Consider the following 24,049-nt stretch of genomic DNA (forward strand, 5'->3'; position numbering starts at 1 on the left):
CGTCACCAAAGCAACAAGAGGAGGACTCGGGGGCTGCCTGAGGGGCTCCCCTCAGCACCGAGCCCTCCTCCCGACCCCTCAGGAGCAGCCCCTGAACCCCAGCGGCTCCTCGGCCCGGCCCTCCTCGTCCCAACCCACCTCAGCCGCCACCGCACCGGGTCCAGCCCCGGTCTCAGACCCGGTCCCAGTCCCGGTCGCCGCCGCTCCCCTCAGGGCTCCCGGCCGTTGCCGCGGCAACAACCGCGCCTCACGCAGCGCCCCGAGGAGGCGCGGGAGGGCGCTGAGGGAGGGAATGCTGGAGACATGGGGGCGGGGGGCTGGAGACCTCACAGATCATGAGGTCCAACCATCCCCCTACTGCCAATGTCACCACTAAACCCTGTCCCTAAGCACATCCAACCTCTCCTTGAACACCCCCAGGGACGGTGACTCCACCACCTCCCTGGGTGACCCGTCCCAACACCTGACCACTCTCTCTGAGCAGAAATGTCTCCTCATTTCCCACCTGAACCTCCCCTGGTGCAGCTTGAGGCCATTCCCTCTAGTCCTATCACTAGTTACCTGCGAGAAGAGGCCGTCCCCCAGCTCCCCACACCTTCACGCAGCTGTATAGAGCAATAAGGTCTCCCCTGAGCCTCCTCTGCTCCAGACCAAACCACCCCAGCTCCCTCAGCCGCTCCTCACAGGACTTGAGTTCCATAAGAAAGGCTGGGAATGGCGGCCGCCATGCTGAGAGACCACAGGGTGCTGCTCGCAGCCCCATGTCCCTCCTCACATGAACTAAGGACAAAACAGGGGCTTGCCCCGTTAGCCCATAATTTAAGGCCAGGAACCATTCCACAGGTAATTTGAGGTTCACAGCGATTCGGCCAACCTCCAGTCAACGTGTAAAGCTTCTGTACTGCAAAAGGCATCCTGGCTAGACCCAGGCCAGTCCTGTCTTGCAGTGAGGCCCACACTGAAAGCAGGGAAAAAGCCATCCTGGCAGCAGGGCAGTCTAATGATTAATTATCCCACTTGGTAAAAATGTGCCTGTTTTTCACGGCTTAAATTTTCAACTACAATTGTGCCTTACTCAGCCTTGCTGGAATATTCCATCAAATCTTTGCTTTATCAACTATATGGTTATTGATTTAAAAATACTTGTTAGAGAAACTACTAACAGTTGACCTAAACATTTGTAAGCAGGAATTATTTCATTTTTAGACTTCCTGCAGCTCTTTTTCAATTCCAAAGGACTGTTACTAGCAGTCTACCTCTACAACATCAGATTTCTCTCTGCTCCTGTTTCACATTTCCCACTTCTAGACAAAAGGACAGCACACACCTTTCTTGTAACAGCAACCTAGTGACAACTGCTATGTACCCAGCTGCCAGAAGCCTACCTGGACAGCATGGCTGGGCTCTCAGTCCTCAAAAACTCCCTTGGTGCACAGTATCTGCAGCCTTTGGGTTTGCCAGGACTAAGAGTTTCCAGTTTTTCCGATCGATGCCCAAGTTGTATCCACAGTGCAGAGCAAAGTGCTCTGTGTGCCTCAATTTGCAGTCACCATGGATCCCTTCCTGTGATCCTATCTCATGATCACCCTACAAAACTTGCAAAGGTAAGCCTGTTAAAAAAAAAAAAATGTTTTGTAAAGTAATAGGACTTGCTTGGTGACACATTTGATGGTACTTCCATGCTGGTGGTAATAATATAAAACCAACAAAGATGACTTGTTGTAAACAATTTATTAAGTAGTAATAAATAAGAATCTTAGCAGAAAGAACTATACAGCATTAAGGCATATTAATACTGTTGTTAAATATGTGGCTGTAACACACATCTTAACATTCTTCCTCTAGTTTTGTAACAAAGTGCTGCGTATGGAAGAGTACTTCTGATACCAGTGCGCCACGATAGCAAGGACGCACTATGATGGACCTGTTGCATTATTTATCTTAAATAAAAGATAACCATCCATGATTTACTGTTCTTTATGACAGTGAAGTTTCAGTTTTAAAGCACAGCTTTCTAAGAAGGTAACAAATGAAGTCTCCTGTTCACTTTTTTTTTTTTTTTAAGATGTTAATTTCTTAAAATGTACTTCCTAGTAGTGAGGTACTAGTAAAGGCATTATAAAACAACACAGTTCCTAACACTTGTTTTAATCTTCACTTTAAAAAACAACAAAAAAAGCCACTTGTCTGTAAGTTACTTTACAAAATATTGCACACTGTTTTAGCATGCAGTTTACATGGAAGAAATAGTCAAGTGCACTTAAAACCCCAAAATGCAACTAGGATTTTTAAAGATGTATCATGAATACTATTTTAAGGTACAACGACATGTTTCAGACTCCATAGCATTCGACCTTACACTTAAGACCCAACACGTTAAGACCCAGTCCTAACTGCAAAGAGCAAGAATGCTTATAAACTGTATTGTTGTATTATCAAACTGTAACTGTTACATAAAGTATATTCATTCCTGCATCCTGCACTCCTTGTGGTTTCAATAAACTGAAATAAGTAATGAGTAGGAGAATGAGTTTAACAGAAATAACTCAGTACATCCTATATGAGCTTTTGTTACTGCATATGTATTGCAATCCAGGGTAAGACTTATTAAACTTTCTGAAGACTTCTGAATAAGATTTATTTATAAATCTGTATCTCCCTCTCCTTCACATACAAAATTTTATATTGCACAGCAAAAGTAAAAATCCAGTTTTCCTATAATAAGCATGCTAAACATTTAATATGGCTTTTGTAGATTCAAAGTATTTCCCTTTTGACATCCTCATGCAGTATTTTAGAATAAATTTGAATACAAAGTATGAGAAAGAGTAAAAATAAAGCCAGCTATAACATTCGTCAGAAACCAAATAAAAAATATGAGTTTATCAAAAGTAGTTGGTCAAAGGATTGACTGGTCTTCTAGGCATACTTATCAACAGTATTTTAAAAATAAAGTTTGTCTACAAATACTAAAACATATACAACCTCCTCGATGTTCCACAGAAAGACAGGAAAGGTAAATAGGTTAACTGAGACTTGCTTAATGGCACCAGCAGTCCCATAATCCTCTGGGAAACAAAGTTCCCAGATTCATTCTCGTCCAACAATCAAGAATCAAGAATGATTCCTTATTCACTCTCGTCTGACCGAAATTTACATTTTACTAGCTTTATTGGTTTACCTGAAGCTCTACAATAGCTTATATGCAAAACAAAAATATTTATAAAAATAACAGATATGTTGTATAGTTTTTTAAAAAAATAAACCATGCAGCTTCTGTACAAAGTTAAAAAACCAACTGTACAAATTGACTTTTCTATTGTGTAAAACTCATGTATGTGGAAGTCTTCTGTCAGGATGGGAATTGTTTTTTGCTTAGCCATAAGATGCTGTTTCATAACTTTTCCATCATTCATTTCTTTCATTTGGCATTAACTGGCCATTTAATTTCATCAGAAGTTTTACGACGAGACCTGCCTGTGCAAGGGCATACAATTAAATTCTAATCAGCATTTCAGATCAATGACACAAACAATTTAAATATATGGCAAAGGTAAGTATACAGAAGTGTTAGAAATTACATCATTTTAGAAAAAATAATGAAATAATGAAAAACAAGAACTAGGTTTTCCTCATAAATCAGAAAGTGTTTTTCAAAACGTTAAATCACTTCATCCCTCTATCCATATTCTTAAGAATCAAAAGGCAACTACTGTCAAAGTATACAAGACAGTCAAAGCTGTAGTTCTGTTGCAACACATTTTAACATGACATATTATCACTAATACCACCCAATCCCAAACTCCACTAGTTTTGATAGAAAAGTTACCAGCTCTAACTCTGTGATTCTTGTCATATTTAAAATTGTCCTTAGAGTCTAAAGCATTGGGTACATGCAACAAACAGTTTCCATTACAAAAATTCTATTCCCTAATAACTGCAGATGTATTTTTACGTATTTTGAACCCTAAAGGTTTCACATACTAGGAAAACAAGCAAACATTCTGAAATATTAGCAAGAGTTCTCATTTGAAAATCATTTTTGTGGGGACTTGGTTGGAGCATCTTTTATATGGAACAAGGGTTGTCAATCTCAAAAGAGAAGTCTAGGAAAAATAATTCAACATAAACAGAGGATGAAAAATGACAATGCTTACCTGTTTGGTATGCACAATAAAGCTCATTTTGTTTTCCAGACTGTGTATTTGAAAACATGTATCACCATCTCCCAACTGCCACATAAAGCAGCCATACTTTAGGCTGAGGAGTAAAGCCTACAATGAAATGCAGTAAACCGTCACTCAGAAAATACTCTCCATACTTACAAACTGAATTTTCCTTACTTTTCCTTACTTTAGATAGGATTCTACCTAAGTGAAACAGTATGTTCCATTATCTAGTTGTAGCTTATAAAGTAGTCAAGTGGAAAAATACGAGGCTTTCTATTAGTAGTGCCCTTTGAAGACTTCAAAATCTTGGAAATCTTCACAGTCAAGTCGGATGTGAAAAGAGACTAGTAAAAAAAAAAAAAGTAGAAAGTAGGAAGTAGCATGGGGAATTTAAGAGAACAGAATTAAAACTTAGCAGCTTTTATTGGCAGATCACGTAAGCTGACCTTTGTTTCCATGTTGAGGAGATGCAGCCCTTTCACATTGACTCCTACGTACACTTTGATGACTTTATGGCTACTTGAACTTGCTTTGGTGAATATCTGGCCGGTGAAAAAAGCTGCTCCGTAAGTAGGAATTTCCCAGCAGTTCTGCAAAAACATGCGCTGAAGGTGATGCATCTCTTTACTTACACCTTCACTGGTGCTGAGGTTCTAGAAATAAAAGAACAATGGCAATCAATACATCTTCCAAAATAATTGTGTTTATTTGAAGAAAATCCACAGTTCAGTAGAATTCCCACTAAACTAGTATTCCCAAAGTGCTTTCTAGCAACCATTCTCCTGTACCTATATTAAACCCTGGAGTCACAGAAAGGCTCAGATGCCAAAACAGACTGAGGCAGAAAGCAGTTGCCTGTATGAGCATCAAAAAATCTTAACCACAGACACCTGAGCACTGCAGATCCCCACAATTTTCCCTCTCTCATAAGTACGTTGGACTTGTCAGGCGCTAAATACATAAAATCCAAAAAACCCTAAGCATTCACCTTCATCAACCCTTCAAGTGTTCCAAGGCATGTTCAGATGAGCAAGTATCTCCCCCAAACACAGCGTGGATTTTCTATTTTTTAAACAAAAGGCAGCACAGCTTTGTTTTCTTCAGCAGAGCCCTCACTTGGAGTGAGACGTGCTCCTGCTGTTTCCTTCCTCTTCAGTAACATGAAACAGTCGCAACAAAGGGTTGTTAGAATGCGCTCCCACCTCAGAATATACTGGTGTAAAGCACACTAAATAGAAAAAGGGGAAACAACTTTCTGAGTTCTGAAACTAAAAAACATTTCTGAAACAAAAAACTGTCTGGGCCACACATGAGAAGGCACAGGGCCAAGAGGGAACATAAGTCTTTAGCAATTAGGGGGCCATAATTGTGGGTGTGGTGGGTGGCACCAACCTCTTTGGTTCTACACCCTGCATTACTGTTTATCTGAATTCTACACAGCTATTTTTAAAATGTAAAATATATGAATGTCTTTGGAACAAAGATTGCAGCTCCTTTCCCCTTCTCTTGCACTCAAAAATAATGTCCAAAGAACAGAAGGCTAAAAAGCTGTGCTCACTCTTACGTATTATCAGATAAAAGAAAGAGTAGAGAATACTCTGCTGTGCCCCCTTCTATACCAGTCTTAGAAAAACCATCATCTTCCCCTTCTTCATCTATATTACAAAGATGATCTGCTGGTTTCTGACAGAAAAGGTGTAGGCATCAGGAGAAAGCATATGATTGAGTAACCTCATCTTAAAGAAATTGTGGCAAGGCCTGAAAACATTCGTTGTGTGCCTCTGCAGAGTTTCCTGTTGGCTACTGTAAGTGATACATGTCAGCTGGTACAATTCTCCCTGTCACACCTCACTTCTTCCACAATTTGTTGCGAAGTTCGCTAATTTAATTTTCAGGTGTGTCTGACCCAGTTTGGAATTCACAGCCCGAAGTTAGATGTCTTCTACAGAAGCAGCCCAAGTCCACGTTTAAGAGTTTTGCTAAATGACCTACTCTAATCAGTGTAGTTTGTGAGTCAGTACCACTAACGTCTCTAACATACAAGTTACATTGGCACAAAGGAGTTTATGGATCTATCGCTGCAAGAAGATGGGAAAATACAAATCAGCGCAGATTTTCTGCATGTCCACCTCAATTGGCAACATCCCCCAATGGAAAGATAATGTTGAGGATAAATGAATAGATGACAAAATTATACTTATTTTTAAGAAACAAAACAACTGTAACTGTATAAGAAATAGAGCGTTCCAACAAGCCATACTAAAAATTCAGAGCATACACATTTCCAGCTTCATATACGAGCATTTTTGTTCATTAACTGACAATCAGTCAAACATATGTTTAAGACAGGATTTTCTAGAATTTTACTATTTGTCCTACCTTGTATTCATGAAGTATCCTGTTTGTCCAGTGAGGAGCTTTACTCTTCAGTTTAGTGATTGGCACTATGGATTTAAGATTTTCTTCACTACAAGAAAAAGAAAGCAGAAAAGAAGTTTTCCTTAATCAAAGTAAGGACTCAGAACAATGGCTGCCAGTTTGCATCTTCAAGCCACATACACAGAGCTAGACAGTCAGCTCCCATTCTACCTTGCCTCCTCAGATGAGAAGCTATCCTGAAATTGAAGCTGGGGTTTCCTAAGATGGAGAGCAATTCTTAGTTAATGGCCATGCAGTTGACAGAGCTTTGTGTTAACCTCTCTGTGTCACGCATTATGGACATGGCAGGGGCAGGAAATGCTAGCAGCAGAACGCGACTCTTACTTGATTACAGACCGGTTTGGTGGTTTCCAGTTTGGAAGCCAAAATTATATAGGGACAGTTGCTTAAACCAGAAAAATCACATAACTTGGTAAGGATGACAGCTTATGGGCACTCTTCCCTTCAGTGCTGTGTTCAGTACCAACAATAGCCAGGCCCGTTCATCTCCACGTGAAAATTAAATAGCTTCACTCTTGTATTATGAGCTATCTAAAGAAAGTTCTATTTTTAAAAGAGGCAACAAACACTAAAAGGAAGCTGTAAAAGCCTAGTTGGCTTTCATGCACTATTAATATAGGCTGCATCCCTTTTACACTGTATTTGTCCATAACTTCACTACCAAACAGAAACCCCACACAGGACAACGCATCTGGGTCACTGCTGGTTTTCTGCTCAGCGAGCTCATTCATCTGGCTTACTCTGTACAGGTACAGTCCCTATGCCTAACAGAAGGCAGAGAAAGGAACCTGGACATGAGGCAGTACAGCCAGCCCTTTCAGAGGCAGCTCCCACTTGTATCAGTGTAACTGCAGCAAAAAAATGCACCTGATTTACTGATGGTGGAGGACATAACCAAGAAAAGCAAGCCAACACAGCTCAGCTGCTGCTGTGAATGAGAAGAGATAAGAAGTATAGTAGCCTCCCAGGATAGCACAGCTGCTGTTACGTGAATGAGCTGGGGTGGAGTTGGTGGGGGGTGGAGTGAAGGTTCACTCAGCAGAGGAGCGAAATCTTGATGTGTTCAGGTACCACTGTAGGAATGTATGTGGGAAGAAAAAAACACATCCCAGAAGAGCTCAGCCACAGCTCCACGGTCAAGTGAAGAGAAGGTGAGAGAAAAGCACCATCTGGCACAGCCCTGCTGGTGCTGTGTTCCTGACCAATTTGGTGTAGCATTTCACATGCAAATGTGAACAGAAATAACACTCTCCATGGTCTCTCCATACCCCCTCCAAAAGAGGGAGGAAAGCCAGTCCAGAATCTGGTTTATCTGGACATAGTAAGGAATTCCTTCAGCATAGTCCAGTCTCCATCCTGTTAAAACCCTTCACTCACATGAATACTGTTATACATTTTCATATTACTGGATCTCAGCACAGACTTGCAGAATACAGAACCTCCATCCCTCTGCCTGGGACTGCAATAAGTAAAGTTAGCGTGTTTATCAGACACCACACCTAACTTCTGTTAATGCTACAAGGGTTATATGGTCACTCTGAACTAGAGCTCAGTGACAGTAAATAACGCTATACCTAAAATTTGAGAGCTTCACACTAAGTGGAACTATCTAAAATGTGTCACTGAAAAACAAAATCTGACATTTTAAATGCACATACTTACTTCAGAAAGCCCTGTTTATGCTTCTTGCTCTCATAATTTCCATAGACTATTTGTAGGAGCAGACTTGCGAGTGTGATCAGCTTGGCATCAGGTGATGTATAGAAACCTTTCAGTAAGTTATATCTGGCTTCATCAAAAAGAATAAGAATAGCTAATGGATCCTCAATCTGTTAAAAAAAAATAAATAATTAATATGATTTCATGGTAAAACAAAATAAGCTTAGAAACAAGAAATACAATTTCTCATTGATTCAGAGACAGAGCACGAAGGTGTGATCCTGCTTGAAATGTACCTTTTAGTAATGCTTTGCAATGGTAAAAATGACATTTTTTTTTACTGACTTAATTCAAGACTTCATTAATCTAACGCATTTGCAAATTAAAGGTGACTAGCACACCATGCCCAATCAATAGGTTCACAGAAATACTGATACGTGTCCTCCTCCCCCGCCCCCCATTCCCCAATCAATTTTGAATATATTTGAATAATCCCACTGAAATTGACTAATTAAGTATTGGATACATCATAGTATGAGGAAAAGAAAACAGAGCATGACAAACAGAGACTGGGGCACATGGACTTACAATAAACCAAACAGTTCAGAAGGTGAGAAATTAAGAGAGTCTGAGTGAATGTTGAGAAGGCATAGGGCAGAACTTGAAGACAAAGTCTTACAGAAAAGGGAAGGAGAGAAGAGATCTGATTTAAGTAAGCATGGAAATTACTACAGTCACTAAACACACTGAGTGTTGATGTTCAAGGTGTCCTGATTCAGACCATGGTTTCACGCTATCACTTCTATGTGCAGACCTTTTTTTCTATTTCCAGTGGAAGTCTCACATCTCTTCTCAGGAAAAGCTGTGAAGTTTCCCTCTGAGGATCCAGATTTGTCAGTTCAGTGAATATTTCAGGCCAGTCTCGAATATGCTGCAAAGGCTTGTGATATGGCTTCAGTTGGAGGCCTAGAAAATACCAGTTTGTTTATAAATAAACAGAACAATAACCTAGCATATACATATATGGATGTTAAATTCTGTGCCAGAAACAGAATATCTCAAACTGAGGACTCATTAACAAACAGTTTTCCAATGCTTTCTAAACTGCTACATATAAAAGGTTTTAAAAATACAGACATATTGACAAAACTCTTGACATATACTTAATAAAAGCACTAACGATGAACCTTTGTTGTTTTCATCTTCCCAAGAGTGAACTTGTATTTAAAAACCTAATGGAATATCAAGATGGATCATAAAGCCACAAGTAGAGGGAATCCAGAAAGCAAGCAGACATATTAAATAAATCACAATAATTATTATGGGACAAAGTCCAAAAGTCTGATTTTGACGGAAAAATACAGATATAGCTTATCTTGCAAACATACTTGCCATTTTTGGAGATATAATCCATAAACCTTTCACAACAGACATTCATTTTTTTTAATATGTGAAATATCTTATCAGGCTACTATAATTCAAATTTACATGTTCTCCTGTCTGTATCAGAGATTATATAAATGCAGAGGTTCCAGCTACAGTCCTGCTATATACATACCTTCAGCTGTGCTCATTCACTTGTCCTGCCTGTCTTTGTGATTACTGTTTAGCTGTTTTCTAGTAGCGAGGAACCAGAACTGCATTTGTTTTATCTTCACTGCCCTAGCTTCTACATTGTGACATTTTACCTTATATGTAAAAATTCAAAGGACCTATTATAGTGGAACATGTTTTCACTGAGGATAATCTATCTATTCACTCTACTTATCCCCCCTACATTCAAACACAGAAAAATATTATCCATCCTATATACAAGGAGACTATGTGGTCTTTACAACTGCATGCAACAAACTGCAAGAAATGTATTTTTAAAACTTGTCATTAATTGTTTGAAGGACTATATATCAGAAGCTGATTCATTTTTAAACTTAGGCTAAATATCTACAGAATTACTTCGTTTTAAACAAACAATGTATCAGTGAATATTTCCCCTAAAATGCAAGGGTAGCATTTCTGTGATTTAAGTAAAACATGATATATATGCTTAGAAAAGGCAGTAAGACTTAAATACTCAAACACTTCTTCCCTGTCTACAGCAGAAGGACTGGACTAGATGATCTTTAAAGGTCCCTTCCAACCAAAGCCATTCTCTATGATCCGTCCTGTTCCAGGTATTACATTCAAATGTGGGTTACAGTAGCCAGACTGCATACAACTACAATACTTTTATATTTAAAAAAAGTAACAATGCAACAGTGCTGAAGTAGTAGAATAATGACATCAATAAATAGAAGTTTGAATGCAAGGCTTCTGTCTTAACAGTACTGTCAACACAGCAACACAGTATCCACTGGACCTTAACTGTGTTTTGTAAACAGAAAGGCAATCTGGAACAGGCTCATCTTCCAAGATGAAATACATTTTAGGTGCCACAGTGAGAGAGTCAGACCTACTGGAGATAGCCAAAACAATGAGTAAAATGAAGTTATCTGTAACTCTGAAAGCACATTTTGGAGATATCAGGCTGTAACGGCTGGGAGCTGATCTACTGCAGGAAAGCTTAAGCAGAGGAAATAGAAAATTGGGTCTCACTCCTTATGCAAAATATATAAAGAATGACACCTGTAAGGATCACAGAGTCTCCAGGAGGGGCAAAGCATGTTAACAGACAGCCTAGATATAAATTAATTCCTAAACATGGTTTGTAAGAAACTGATACAGAGTATTACAAAGCTGTCAGAGACCATGTTTCCTATTTTCTTAAGAAAATCGTCATTTTTTTTTAAAGGCAAACAAAAAAAACTGTTATCACAGTTTATCAACTCTCAAGTATAACTAACTTCCCTGTTACTTACTGAGATTCTCAGAACAAATCCAGATAGTGAAGTATTGCTGAGTTTCTTGAGACAAACGCATCCCTTCCATTATCTGCTGTACAGTGGTATTGTTTCCATGTTTCAGCTCAACAGAGCGGTATGACCCATCCATACGATAAATCCGCGCCTTTTCATACTACATAAAGAAACAGTGTTTAATTCTTTAATGTAAACTTATACAAATTATTGTTGGTGCTTGATACTGTTGAGAAAAAACACACTGCACAACTTCTTCATATTTTTGTTTAAGAAAACTGTATGTTTCATGTCCCATGCAACTTCTTATGAAGTGTTTTTTTTTGTTTTGTTTTGTTTTTACCACAGTAACTACAAGATAGGTTCTACTGATATTTGAGGAGTTTGCTTCTGTTTAACTCAAAGGCAAGCAGGAACTTACAGAAAAAGGGATCTGGGCTCAACTGCCTAAACAGGTCCTGAAATGACTACCTCACTATTACTGGCATGTTATGAACTATTCTCACCATTAGTCTAATCCAAAAAAGGTTAATTTTTCAGGAGGAAAACACCATCCTTTACACAGACCCCAGCAAAATAAGAATACAATCTCACTAAGATCTTTTAGCCCTTCGATAATATTGCTAATAATAAATCATTTTCCCCTTTCAGAATTCCCATAGCCTTCAGTGATTTACGTGTGGGCGCAGAGCACACTTTCTGAGAGACTGAAATCAGGTGCTTAAAGCATATACATACACAAGTCATACAAAGTAAAGAAACATCTTGTATTCATCTCTCCAACAGGTTCAATGTTTCAGCTTCTCAAATAAAATGTTGCAAGATTGTGTTATTTCCTCTCCTCAAATCTACTCAGTGCTCAAGAACTGAGTAGCCTATTTTGTAGAAGTCTGCATTTAAGCAGCTGAGTGTCCCTGTTTATCAGCACATAAGTTAATAAGGCATAAAGAAAAGTAATGGTTATATCATCAAAAGTAGACATGAGATCAACAGTTGATGTGATACTTCTACAAATAAATCAAATAATCACATTTAAAGTCTTACTAGCCATAATTATTCACAAAAAAAAAATAGACAAAATGCTAGTTTGTCAATATTTACACTAACAATTTAAGTATATTGCATGTTTCCAGTAACAGCTATAAGTCGGCCTAGCTCTTCCACAAGTCTATGTGTAAATTAAATATAAACTGCAAACTATTTAGAAAATAAGCACATACAGGTTTATTTATGGCTTCCTTCAGCAGTTTTGCAGTTTCTTCCCATTCATTTTGTTTGTTCTCTTCACAGACATTCAGTGGAGACCTTCCCTGTTGATCAGTAATGTGCTACAAACCAACAGAAACACAGAAAATACATTGTTTTGACTGGAGATGGGTAAACACTTACATATTTTCAAGATTATTAAGATCCTCAATCCTGGGGTTTAACATTTCATTGATATAGAATGGGAAAAGCAGAACTGAGGAAAACCATTTTTTTGGCAACCTCTCCATGGGATGACACACTTTGATCTGGACACAAAGTATTTCACATGCACAACCTAGAAAGGGGATGTTAAACCGCTATTTCTGTACACAAACAGAACTTACTCTGTCAATTTCTGGATGATTCAGTAAAATTTGTACTATTTCAGCATGCCCACCTCCAGCAGCAAAATGCAGAGGAGAGCTAAGCTGGCCATTCAAAAGGTTTGGATTGCATTTCCCTTTCTCTAACAGCATCCGAGTGGCTTCAACTTTTCCATACCTGCAGAGAGATTAAAAACAGAACAGACACAAGTGTAAACAACAATCTTTTTCAGATACTCCTAAATATGAAAAAGTATACTGCCATGCTCAAGAGTTTAACTCTGAAATGACACCAAAGAGAAGGGAACATTAATAAGTTTGTGGCAACTATTGTACACTTACTCGGTACCATCTAGTAACTGTTTATTGGATTCATTACGGACACACCCAACCTTGCTTTAAACAAAGTTGGGGTAGCTGTAGCAATGCAGTCACACCAAAAACAGGGCTCAGCCTTGCCCACAAGTAATGTGATTCTCAAAATCCTTGTGAGAATCACATTAAACCTTCTGACTGTCACGTAGATGTCTCCTGAGAACACCTAAACCTCACACTGGTAATTGGTAAATCTGATGTATGCTGTTCATGTAAATTTTCTGAGAAACACTAAAAGTCAAATAAGTTTTTTGTTTGTTTTCAAACAACCGAGCTTGATTTTCATGTTCTTCAGGTCATCAGACACAATTATAAATACAGAAGACTAACTTGCTTAAGGACAAAACAAAAGCATTTCTACAACAACTGACAAAAGCTTTGAAGGAATTATAGATTAAAATCATCACAGAATTATAGAATCAGACAAGTTGGCATCTGGAAATTACCTAAATCAGCTTCCTGCTCAAAGCATGACCGTCACCAACACTTGCTATTGCTGTACAAAACTACTTGTAGCCTTTAACCAGTGAAGACTGCAAAAGTTACCACACTAAACCAGACCCAGCAATTAAAACAGGTGCTTCAGGACAGCTATAGGAACAATAGATAAGTGTTTGATGATATGGTATCCATACCTGGTCTCTGAAACCATTCAGATAGCAATTATCTCAAAACCTGAAGCAATATTTCTCTTCAAAAGGTTAACACTAACATTTATTAGAGTCCAACTATAAAAGTCTAGATTTTTTTTTCCTCATTTTTGAGTCTGCATGATGAATTACACAGGTGCTTAGTGCTAAAGAATTGCTACAGCAAGAATATGCTTCATTTGCAAAAATATATCGAACTGACTCACCAGCATGCATAATGGATAGGTGCCCAGTGGTCACTGTCTAACTGATTAACAGAAAACTTTTTGTCCAGAAGGTGGCTTAGTAAATCAGAATCGCCTTCACAAGCACTCCGATGAAGAGGGAAATCATCTACCCACTGGTGTTCCCTATTAAATTAAAGGGAAAGCAGAAGGAAAACACAGTTCAGTAATATTTCAATGACTAACTCACGACTAACTTCAGATCTACAGCTCATGCAGCTAAAATGTGTATTTGTACAACTAGTATTTTAGTCATGCAGTAGCCAAGCCACAGCTGTACTCATTATGCTAAGAAATGCTTTCCTAATGTTTGTAATTTAAAACTTCCTTGACCCATCCTTTAATTGTTGTTTCAGTACTTAGAGACTTCAAATAGATTTTTTTAAATAGGCATTTGTACAGTGAAACCCTAAAGAGAACATCATTCTGAGTCTGCCAAGTACTACTGTGATGTAACAAAGCAAAATTATCTATTAAAGAAAAAGAAATGTAAGGTAATACTTGTCCTCTGTGACACTGCTCATGCTACGTTGCCACTTTTCTCTTTTAGGAATCTGAATTTTTGAATAGTCTGGGGCTCCAAGGCCAAAGTATGGATTTATTACCACTTTGTCAACCTGTGAAGACATAATTTAAACACAACTGAAAAAAAAAGTCTTACTGAGATTTGGTTAAACAATCCCCCATCCAACCCAAGTATTCTCTTGGAACCAAATTTATGCTAGTGACATTTTATAAGTAAAGGGACTCCTGTTCAAGTGTGTGGATTTTAAAACCTATTTGGCAGTTAAGTGTGCAAGAAAGAAATCTGATCACATTAAAACACAAAGCATGCTCATATAAAATAAATGAATGAGCTGTAAAATGAAAATGTACATATGTTTCACAAATATAAAATGAAAATACAGTTCTTACCCTATTGGTATATTGAAGGTCAGACCCAAACAAGGGATTATAGATACACATATCTGCTTTCTCCAGTGCCAGCATTTTACTCTTTATTTCCAAGGCAGTATAACCCATGTGTAACGAGCTCTCTGTTTGACCAGGTTCTATAGCATAGGCAGGGTTTATTACATTTGTTTTAATTCTCTCAAGAGGAGATGGTCTGAATAAAGCTGGGATGGAATGAGACTGGGTATGCCGTTCATCCAGCCACCTGCAGAAGAGAATGAGCAAGTAATTCATTTTCAGGTAATAAATTAATATTTTGGTCATGCCTGGCCATTATTTTGTTTGATTAAGGGTTGTATGCACGATAACTATACATTAAGAAATAATTATAATGTGCACAGAATTTTATCACACTAAATTACTCCCCCCAAATTATTTTTTTAATAGAATATAGTTAAGCAAACGTTTGCTCAAACACATTTCCGGCAGATGCAACCTCTCAAAGAAAAGGAAATTAAGATCTACAGTAAAGGTAGCGATGGTTACAGCCAAAACACGTAACCACACCAAGTTATCGTTTCATTTACTTTCAGTTCATCAGTGTTACTACTCTCAGCATACTCATTTTGAAACTTAAAGCAATTTGTTTAAAGTGTGAGCTGAGGTTTCAGTATGTACGCAGACTGAAGCTTCCTTTGATAACTTAGAAACTGCTAATTCTCTTTCATGTAGGCTACCACCTGCTTTTTCACATAGCTTTGCTGAAGATTATTCTGTTTTAAGTGGACTCCTCCTGATAATATAGAACGGCTTTAGGGTCATGTGGAACAAGACATTTTAAAAATCTAAAGTCAGGTTTGCATTTTAGGTTTCCACACATTCTTTCTCGAAAGCTTGAAATAAATTCATACTTCACTAGAATATAATAAATTCTTTGTAGTGATTTACCCCAGAAATGTAGAAGAAAGAAATAGATGCTCTGGAATGAAAGATCCACTGACAGGATCATTTGGATCTTGCCAGTCTAAGAATGTGGCTTGCAGTTCAGAGCACATTCTTAGGCCTGGATTTTTAAGTCCCGGATCCAATCAATCATGTCCTGCAAAAGCTATGTTCCTTTCACTTACTCATAGTCCTGCTGAGAGGAAGGTCTTTAAAATTGTGGTCATTGTGCTCTAAACACCCTCTTGCCTAACTGAGGGTATTTTCAGGTAATTTCAGTTGATAGATTAATTTGAAAAGTTCAAAGTACCATATTGAAGTGTTATTTCAGACTACCTCCCTAGAGAATAATCCATATAAACTCTTTTCTATTATACTTCCAAAGTTTCTCTAACAGCTGTAAGCCTGGTGACGCATTTTAAGCAGAGCTTAGAATCTGAAGGCATAAATTAACAAATAAATATAAAATCTGGCATAATGGTATACACAGAAATACTAATGAACTGCACAAAAACTACACACAGAACCTTGCCATGCAGTAGCCTGTAATTATTATTATTATTATTGTTATTATTATTACTTTTTGTATTAGCCAAGAGCTTCACCTGACCTTATGTGTGGCAGAAAAAGGTGCTCATAAACATGATGTTTTCCTATTTCCTATTAAAGGCCTCATTAACCTACAGTTCAGACAGACTTACTCCTGCAAATAAGTTCATACATAAGTATGTCTGGTATTTCTTTGTTAAGGGGACATTAAATGTAAAAAAACCTGCTCACATGTTCAAATTTCAAACTCCTATAAATCTGGCTAAACAACTAATCACCGTTCCGAAACTTAATTCACTACTGCAAATAAACATGTATGTCTGGGAGAGATGCACTTCACTGTTTCTAAAGGCAAATCTAAATGGTATAAAATTAATAAGATATTTCCACTGCAGTCTTGCAAATACTCTTATTGGTAACATTCGTGTCACTTTCAGAAGATTAAATATTAGTATTTTATGTGATTTTATAAAACATTCACTGTAAGCAAGGACTTCCAAGAAGCCACTTGATTTAAACAAGCACACCATTTCTCAGTTTACAAAAACATTTTGAAAAAGATTTAGAAATCTGTTGTCATGGTTTTAGATTCTGATAAACATGAAGAAAGCAACCTGATATCAGTATGATTTTCTTTTTATTCACAACAATGTAAAAAGTATTTGCAACATCTCCAAATTTTTTTCTCTTCTATTTTACTGTACTTTTATTTATGGCATTTCTTACTTGTCCAAGGCAATTAACATTCTTGCAGTAAGTGTAGCAAAGTGGGTGCTGGATTCACTGCAGACCCTCATGATGTCTTGTAAACAGTAGAACACGGGACATCCTGGACTGTAGGCATATTTTGTATTATCTGTAAGGGAAACATACTCTGAAGACTCATCAAAGAAAACAATCTTATTTTCCCTTCTGCATCTTTTGTAGTTATGTGTTCCCAACTGAGAGTAGCTGAACTTTTTCCATACAATAATTGATAAAAATTATACACAATCCTTACATAACAATTTACAACTCAAAAGACTAGCCTTAAAAAACATGACGTGTTCAGTTACTACACCATCACTGTGATCAGCTTCATCTGAGAAATTAATATGAAATGTTTACTGTTGTCAGAAAAAAAAAAAAAAAAAAGAAAAAAGAATAGGGCTTAGGAACTGAAGAAGTGTTTAACGCTATTGGTAACTCCACAATGGTATTTATTTATTTGATAGTTTTTATCCTTAAGGACTATCACAAAAACAAAAAAGGAGTTTCACCAAAGGCACACAGACACTTATTTCAGGCTTGTTTTTAAAAACTTTCCTGACAAGCAGTTTACTTAGCCTTCTAAAGAACTTCTTCACCATTCCACATTAAACAAAACTGCTTACAGAATTCACTAAGCATTCTTCTCTGAGTAAACAACACTGAATTGAATAGTCTGGATGCCTTATTTACAATTGCATTCAGCAAGTTCAAAGGAGGTGATTACAGTTCAAAACATATGCATTAAGTGAACAAATACAGCTTAAATCCATAAGTGAAAGTGTGCTATAGTTATAGAAATAAATGCAATCCATTAAAAACAAGTTTTTCCCATGCCTTTATGCAACATTTTCAAGTTTTAAAGTGTTCAGAGACAGGTTTCCATGCAAATCTAACTTTTTAATGTTTAAATACAAATCATACAGTGTAGTCATAAGAATTCTTAAATTCTCAACTGAACTTCTACTAACACGAATGCAACTTCAGAAATTATATTTAGTGTTACCTTTCACAACGGTTGGAACGATGTAAAGTGATGCCTCCTGGCCTGTCTTCTCTCCATCAAGAGGAAACTTCTTCATTAACACTACACGCTTCCCTAGTACAGTATTAAAAAACAAACAAACAAAAAACAATTAATTAATCAAGAAAACAAAACAACCCAGAGTTGGCTAACAGAATGCTTACCAGACCCATCCTTCCTAATTTTAGGAAGAAAAGTCACTTATTATTAGCTATAATGTAAAGCAAGGTTAGAAAATCTAAATAAATACACAAAGCAAAGAACATAAATATGTATATACCCATTAGCCTGAAAGATAACAGACTGTACACCTTATTTCACAGTAATTTTTCTATGCCTCTAATTATTCAGGTAGCATTCACCCCCTAAACCACTCATCTTTAAGTTAAATAAGATTCTTTCTGAAATGGGAAAGTGCAACTGCATGCAATATTTCAGGTTAGGGTAATTCATGTCGTGGTAGGACAGTATTTTCTGCATTATCCTCCCTTCCGCCCTTACAGAATCCAGCATTTTGTTTGCTTTTCTGACCACAGTTGCATATTTTAGCAGAGGCTACACTAAACAGTTCATATTAATGCATGGTTCCTGAATCAATTCAAAACTCCCCAAACTATGTAAAAAACAGACAGTTTTTGCTTTTGCTAGGCATCCCTCAATGCGTACTAATGCTATTAAGTTATTCCATGTTTTCTGCTTCACTGCCTTTGTTAAGTCTATCCAACCCCACCTATTGCCACCTACAACATTTTAACGTTCAACCAGTTTATCCAAATTGTTAGCACTGTCTTGTCTGCACTGACAACCTTCCCGGTGTAACCTTACTTACAAAACAAAGATGAGGTGCACAGCAAAAAAAAAAAAAAAAAGTGCTTTAGTCAGTATAGTTTATACCAATCTGGAAATTAAATAAGCTGACTAAACCAATTTTTGTCAGCACAAACACAAGGTCACTTGCTGGACCAGCTATGTCACAGTAATAAAAAAGAAAATGTACCAACCAAATTATAATTGTAACTGATACAGTTATGCCACATGTTTTTTCACGTAGATATTGCATCTCTTATACAATGCTGGCATCAGATCAGACCAAGGTTAAAAAAGGTGCTTCAATCTGTTTTGCCAGAAGTTTAGCTATAAATCTGAATTTGAGGTGGAGTAGTAGAACAAACAGTCAAAGTTTCACTTAAGAATCTTTTAGTAAGCATTTTATGGACTTGGAAGGTAACAGGAAACAATGGTAAATGAAAGGTTTTAGCTGTGCGGTGGTTTTTGATGTAACTCAAAACGTACCTTCTTTTTTTTTAATTTCACGCTCTTGTATTACCTCCATGTGTCCATTTAAATTTTAAACTATTTTATAGAGCTATCAACAAAAAATCAGACTAGAATATTTTTACCTTTAATACCCTGATTGGCTGGTGATATTGGTTTGGTGGCTTCTAATACATAATCCAAGATGCTCTGGGTTATCTCAGTGCTTCCCTGCAGTTTAGTTTCCAGCAACACTTTCTTTCTTTTTTTCTTTTGACCTTCAATGGGAACTTCGAGCAGCAAAATCTTTCAAACAATAAAGAAACAAAAGGTGTTTAAGCACGACTTAGACAAGCATTGAACAACTGGGTGTTTTTTTTTGTTTGTTTGTTTTTAGGTTTATCACACCATGGTAAAAGCAGTAACCAAATTCATGAAGTATTGAATCTGGAGGAGCGGGACAGTGAAGTCAGAATGACCTCTGCAACAGTAAGGTTAAAGATAAAAAGACAAGGCTGCTCCCTTGTACTAAGCAGCCCACAGGGCGAAAGGCCCTGATGTGAAATGAAAGACAAGGAAATTACACAACCGTAAAGTGCTCAAATAATCTAACGATGGTGTGACACACAGTAGGTATGTGACATGCATGTATGTTATTTAAGCAATCTTACTATCAGATTTTCTTTTTTGCTTTATTATTATACATTTATTATTACATACTATTTTTTAAATGTTAATAAAGAAAAAATCTTAAAGTTTTACTTCATAGGATTTAGCTCGATATTCCCGAGAGTTCAGGCTAGCAGTATTTTTTGGACGAATCACAGCAACATAGGCATCTCCAAGGTTTTCTGGGTTTCCCATCTCTCCTCCTGCTTTTTTAATCTTATCCCTGGAAATAATGAATAAACAGTAAGTAAAGATTCAGCTGATATTAAAAACAAATCCAACAGCACACTAAACACCAGTATGCAGTGGTTATGTCCGCTGATTCTTTGTGTTATTCATTTATTATTCATTATCTCTTTAGCTGGAGAAATACCAATGGTTACTATACTTCTGCTTACTGTTCATGAAATAATAACATAGACAAAAATAAGAGAATGAGGAAAATCTTACATTACGTAGATTTTATATGAATAATCTTGTTCTCTAAACCACTTTTACAGTAAACATATTTTTTCCAATTTGTAAATAACTCTTCACATTTTGCAAGCCAGACATAAGGCCAAAGAATTTTAGGACACTGAAAAAAATGTTTTAAAGTTATAAGCATGGTAATTCACAAAAGGTGCTGTCACAAAGTACTGTATTTCTATCAGTTACACAGGGATTTCAGGAAAAAAAACTTGAACCCTTTCCTCTTATTTCTCCCAATATGAAGTAAAATAGTCTTGACTACAGTCCAAGTAACAGAGCTGATAAAAATAAGCTAAAATATGGATTTATTTTTTTTCTTTAGCAGGATTGTAAGCTGAGCCACAATCCATTCAAACACAGCTTCTGGAAGCAATACATCTTCAGTTTTAGCAAAAAGTGAACAGAGGTCTCACATTTGATTTATTAAAAAATTTTGCTTACACTTTAATTCAACCTAAAGTAACAACTCCTGTAATTACAAAATCTTATGAAAATGATTGGGAAAGCCTCTTAGGGCTAACAAAATCACTTCATAGATCAGATTCAAGACAGCCTGTCATGTCTGGCCACAAGCACTTTTCAGATGATCATTTTCTTAATTTGCACATGAACCTCCTCTCAGTCCACATGCTATTTGCCGATTAATCTTTCCACAAAGATTTTTAATGTTACTGTTTATATTTTCTTCACCTTTTCTAGGAGAAACAGAGGTCTTCAGATTCCCATGCTTTTAGTCCAATATTTCTACTGGGATCAGACTACCTGAAAATACATTGAAAACATACATAAATAACAGCACACACAGTTTCACCTTCAGTTCAGACAACTGCATTAGTTAGCTGATGTAATGGTGGCACTTGAGTATATCAGGAAAGAAGTATCTAAATATGGATTGGCATTGCAGTAGCTTCTAGGAACACTGAATAAGCAATGCACTAACTCGTGAGATTTAAAGGAACAAGAAACACCCATCCCTTGCAGGCAGCTGGGCAAGGCGTGGTGTCTGGGTGTCCTTACATGCACTGGGGTATGTTGGGTTTGGGTCACAAGTGTGGAGAAGGAACCTGCGTGGCCAGGGCTGGGCCACCTGGGTGGCTGGTGTATGGGCCATAGATGGATTTGCTCGCAAGGAGGCTGCTCTGCACTCAATCCAGAGAGGGGATGATGATAATTTCAGGAAACAAATAGCTCTGAGAGCTGCCACGTGACTTTAGAAAACAAAAATGGAGAGTGAAAAAGGAGGATGTGACAATAAAAACTTTCAGAAGACACCACCTGTGACTTGATCCTAACCAGACCCTTATGGCTGTAATGCATACGTGTCCCAGCAGATGTGGGCTCTGAAGAACATGCTTTGACCAGATCCCTCCAGAGCTGCTGGCCCGTCCCCGCTCCCTCACACCTCCACTGAGGTGTGCTGCACTCCTTTGACCTCCCAAAGGAAGAGGCCCAGTGTGCACCCCTGAGGTGGTTTCTACCAAGCTGCAATGAGGTGGCTGAAGCTGCACTTCCTCTCCCACATGAATCCTAGAATCACTAAGCTTGGCAAAGGCCTCCAAGATCATCAGGTCCAACCATCCCATACCTCCAAAGTCACCCACTAAACCCTGTCCCTAAGCACCACATCCAACCTCTCCTTGAACACCCCCAGGGACAGTGACTCCACCACCTCCCTGGGCAACCCATCCCAGTGCCTGACCGCTCTCTCTGAGCAGAAATGTCTCCTCATTTCCCACCTGAACCTCCCCTGGTGCAACTTGAGGCCATCCCCTCTAGTCCTGTCACCGGTTACCTGTGAGAAGAGGCCGACCCCCAGCTCCCCACCCCTTCCTTTCAGGCAGTTGCAGAGAGCAATGAGGTCTCCCTGAGCCTCCTCTTCCCCAGACCAACACCCCCAGCTCCCTCAGCCGCCCCTCACAGCACTTGTGCTCCAGGCCCCTCAGCAGCAGCTGGACACGGAGCATGGCCATGACCCCTCCTGCTGCGGGCAGCACCCCCCTTCCCTCCCCTTCCTCCCCATCCCTCCCCGCAGCACCCCGGGCCCTGTGGCAGGGCCATTCCCCGCCTTCCTCGGGGCCGGCCGCCCCGCGCCCCGCTCCCCGCGGCCGGGGCCGCCCCAAACTTCCCAGCCCCTCCCCGCCCGAGCCCCGGTGCCCCGCAGAGGCCGCCCCACAGCGGGGATCCCCCGGGGGGGCCCCCGCTCGCTCCCCCCTTGCCTTCCTCGCTGCCGCCGGCGGCCGCCTCCCCCGGCGCATCCTCGCTGGGCGCCGCAGCCGCGCCCCGCCGCGCTCCGCCCCGGCTCCTCCCCGCTCCTCCTTCCCTCCCTTCCCTTCCTTCCCTCCCTTCCCTTCCCTTCCCCGGCCCGGCGGATCCGCTTCCCGTCGGAGCCCCGCGGGCCCCGGCCGCCCATGAGTTTCCGGGTCGGCGGCCTGAAGGGCTGCTGCTGCTGCTGCTGCTGCTGCCGGGCGTCGGCTGCGGGCGGAGAGAGAAGGAGGGGACGAGGAGGAGGAGGAGGAGGAGGAGGAGGAGGGCGGCCGGGAGCATGAGGCGCTGCTGCCGCCGCCGGGCGGGGAGCCGCTGAGCCGAGGGCCCCGGCAGCGCCGCCGAACAAAGGGGGAGCGAGGCGGCGGCACCCGCAGCCACAGCCGCAGCCGTGCCCAGGGAGCCCGGAGCCCCGGAGGGCGCCGCAGAGCGGAGCGCGGAAAGCGGCCGGCGAGGGGCGAGCGAGCGGCGGCCGCCGAGCAAATGGAGGCGCTGGGCGGCGGCCGCCGGGAAGGGCCGGGGGGAGCCGCCGCGAGCAGCCGGTGAGTGCCGGTGAGGGCTCGGCGAGGCACAGCCCGGAGCCCCGACCCATCCACCGTGTCCCGGGGGCGTCCCTCGGAGAGGCAGCGCCGGGGTGCGGAGGGGAACGGGCGGCTGGGGGCCGGGCGGGGGCTGCCCGGGGTGGCTGCCAGCCGCCGGGACCCGCCGCCAGCAGCCTCCCCGCGGCCAAAGCTGGAGGGCTGGTGTCTTGGTCTGACTTTGTTTGATTTCCAGAAGAAGCACGGCGAGGTGTCGGTACGGTCGCTGCTTTATGTAAGGGGCAGGCTCGCTCCCTGAGGCGTGTCTGGGCGCACGAAGCTGGCTGCGAAACGCCAAGAAGCCGGGGCAGCCGTGACAGCCCGGCCCGGCCCGGGGCGCCAGGAGCCTCGCTGCGGAGTGAGGCGCTCGGGCAGCCTCGCCAGGAGTTTTCACGGCCCAGTCCTTCACTACGGGGCCGTGCTGAGCTGTAGCGGTGGGCGCAGCACCCGCAGACCTGCCCCAACTTCTTTCGCTTTGCAAAGAGAGAGGCGGCTTCCGAGGGAGCGAGCAGCCGCAGCGCCCGGCAGCAACAAGAGGCTGAAAGGCAGAAGCTTTCCCTGCCCGTATGGCTGCTTTGTCCTTATTTCCATCTCTTTGCTTTTAAATGTGAAGCGTAGCGTGTTCACTTCTCCTCAGTTTCTTTTCGGTATACGGGAAAGTGCTCTCCTTCCCCTAAAAGAAAAAGGGGTTATTCATACAGAAAGTGACAGCGTTTTTCA

The 24,049-nt window shown here is 40.3% G+C and overlaps 2 protein-coding genes across 5 annotated transcripts in view; one reads left to right on the forward strand and one right to left on the reverse strand.

Annotated features, from left to right (window-relative positions):
• Positions 1-1,714: 1,714 nt before the first annotated feature.
• On the reverse strand, positions 1,715-22,724 carry KRIT1 (KRIT1 ankyrin repeat containing). 2 transcript variants are annotated; one of them, XM_084507920.1, is made up of 18 exons: positions 22,706-22,724; positions 21,180-21,251; positions 20,112-20,241; positions 19,496-19,655; positions 18,078-18,170; positions 17,051-17,180; positions 14,855-15,098; positions 14,441-14,556; positions 13,922-14,065; positions 12,712-12,868; positions 12,340-12,447; positions 11,123-11,279; positions 9,082-9,233; positions 8,271-8,437; positions 6,549-6,636; positions 4,616-4,822; positions 4,158-4,274; positions 1,715-3,477 (listed from the first exon to the last, which is right to left on the reverse strand). In XM_084507920.1, exons 3-18 carry the CDS (start codon positions 20,211-20,213, stop codon positions 3,409-3,411), a joined length of 2,211 nt encoding a protein of 736 aa, XP_084364046.1. In that variant the 5' UTR covers positions 20,214-20,241; positions 21,180-21,251; positions 22,706-22,724; the 3' UTR covers positions 1,715-3,408. The 2 variants fall into 2 exon arrangements, with proteins under 2 accessions (XP_084364046.1, XP_084364045.1); XM_084507919.1 differs by lacking the exon at positions 22,706-22,724 and adding an exon at positions 21,507-22,331.
• Positions 22,725-22,830: 106 nt separating this feature from the next.
• The window catches only part of ANKIB1 (ankyrin repeat and IBR domain containing 1), a 97,153-nt gene continuing 95,934 nt past the window's right edge, over positions 22,831-24,049 (forward strand). Inside the window, exon 1 of one of the 3 annotated variants that reach the window (XM_084507917.1) lies at positions 22,831-23,293. The gene's annotated coding sequence lies outside the window, so the exon portion shown is untranslated. The remainder of the gene's footprint in view (positions 23,294-24,049) is intronic. The other 2 variants (XM_084507916.1, XM_084507918.1) reach the window with 2 other exon arrangements.

This window comes from Aythya ferina (assembly GCF_964211825.1).
Source record: "Aythya ferina genome assembly, chromosome: 2".
In the NCBI taxonomy this organism is placed as follows: domain Eukaryota; kingdom Metazoa; phylum Chordata; class Aves; order Anseriformes; family Anatidae; genus Aythya; species Aythya ferina.

Excerpts from the sequence above, each read along its gene's own strand:
- KRIT1 (XM_084507920.1), bottom strand. The coding sequence starts at position 20,213 with ATGGGAAACCCAGAAAACCTTGGAGATGCCTATGTTGCTGTGATTCGT. Across the intron at positions 11,280-12,339 it reads AGGAAGCCATAAATAAACCT|TATGAAAAGGCGCGGATTTA; the intron begins GTATGTGCTTAT and ends TTCTTTATGTAG. Across the intron at positions 4,275-4,615 it reads TCCTCAACATGGAAACAAAG|GCTTTACTCCTCAGCCTAAA; the intron begins GTCAGCTTACGT and ends ATTTCATTGTAG.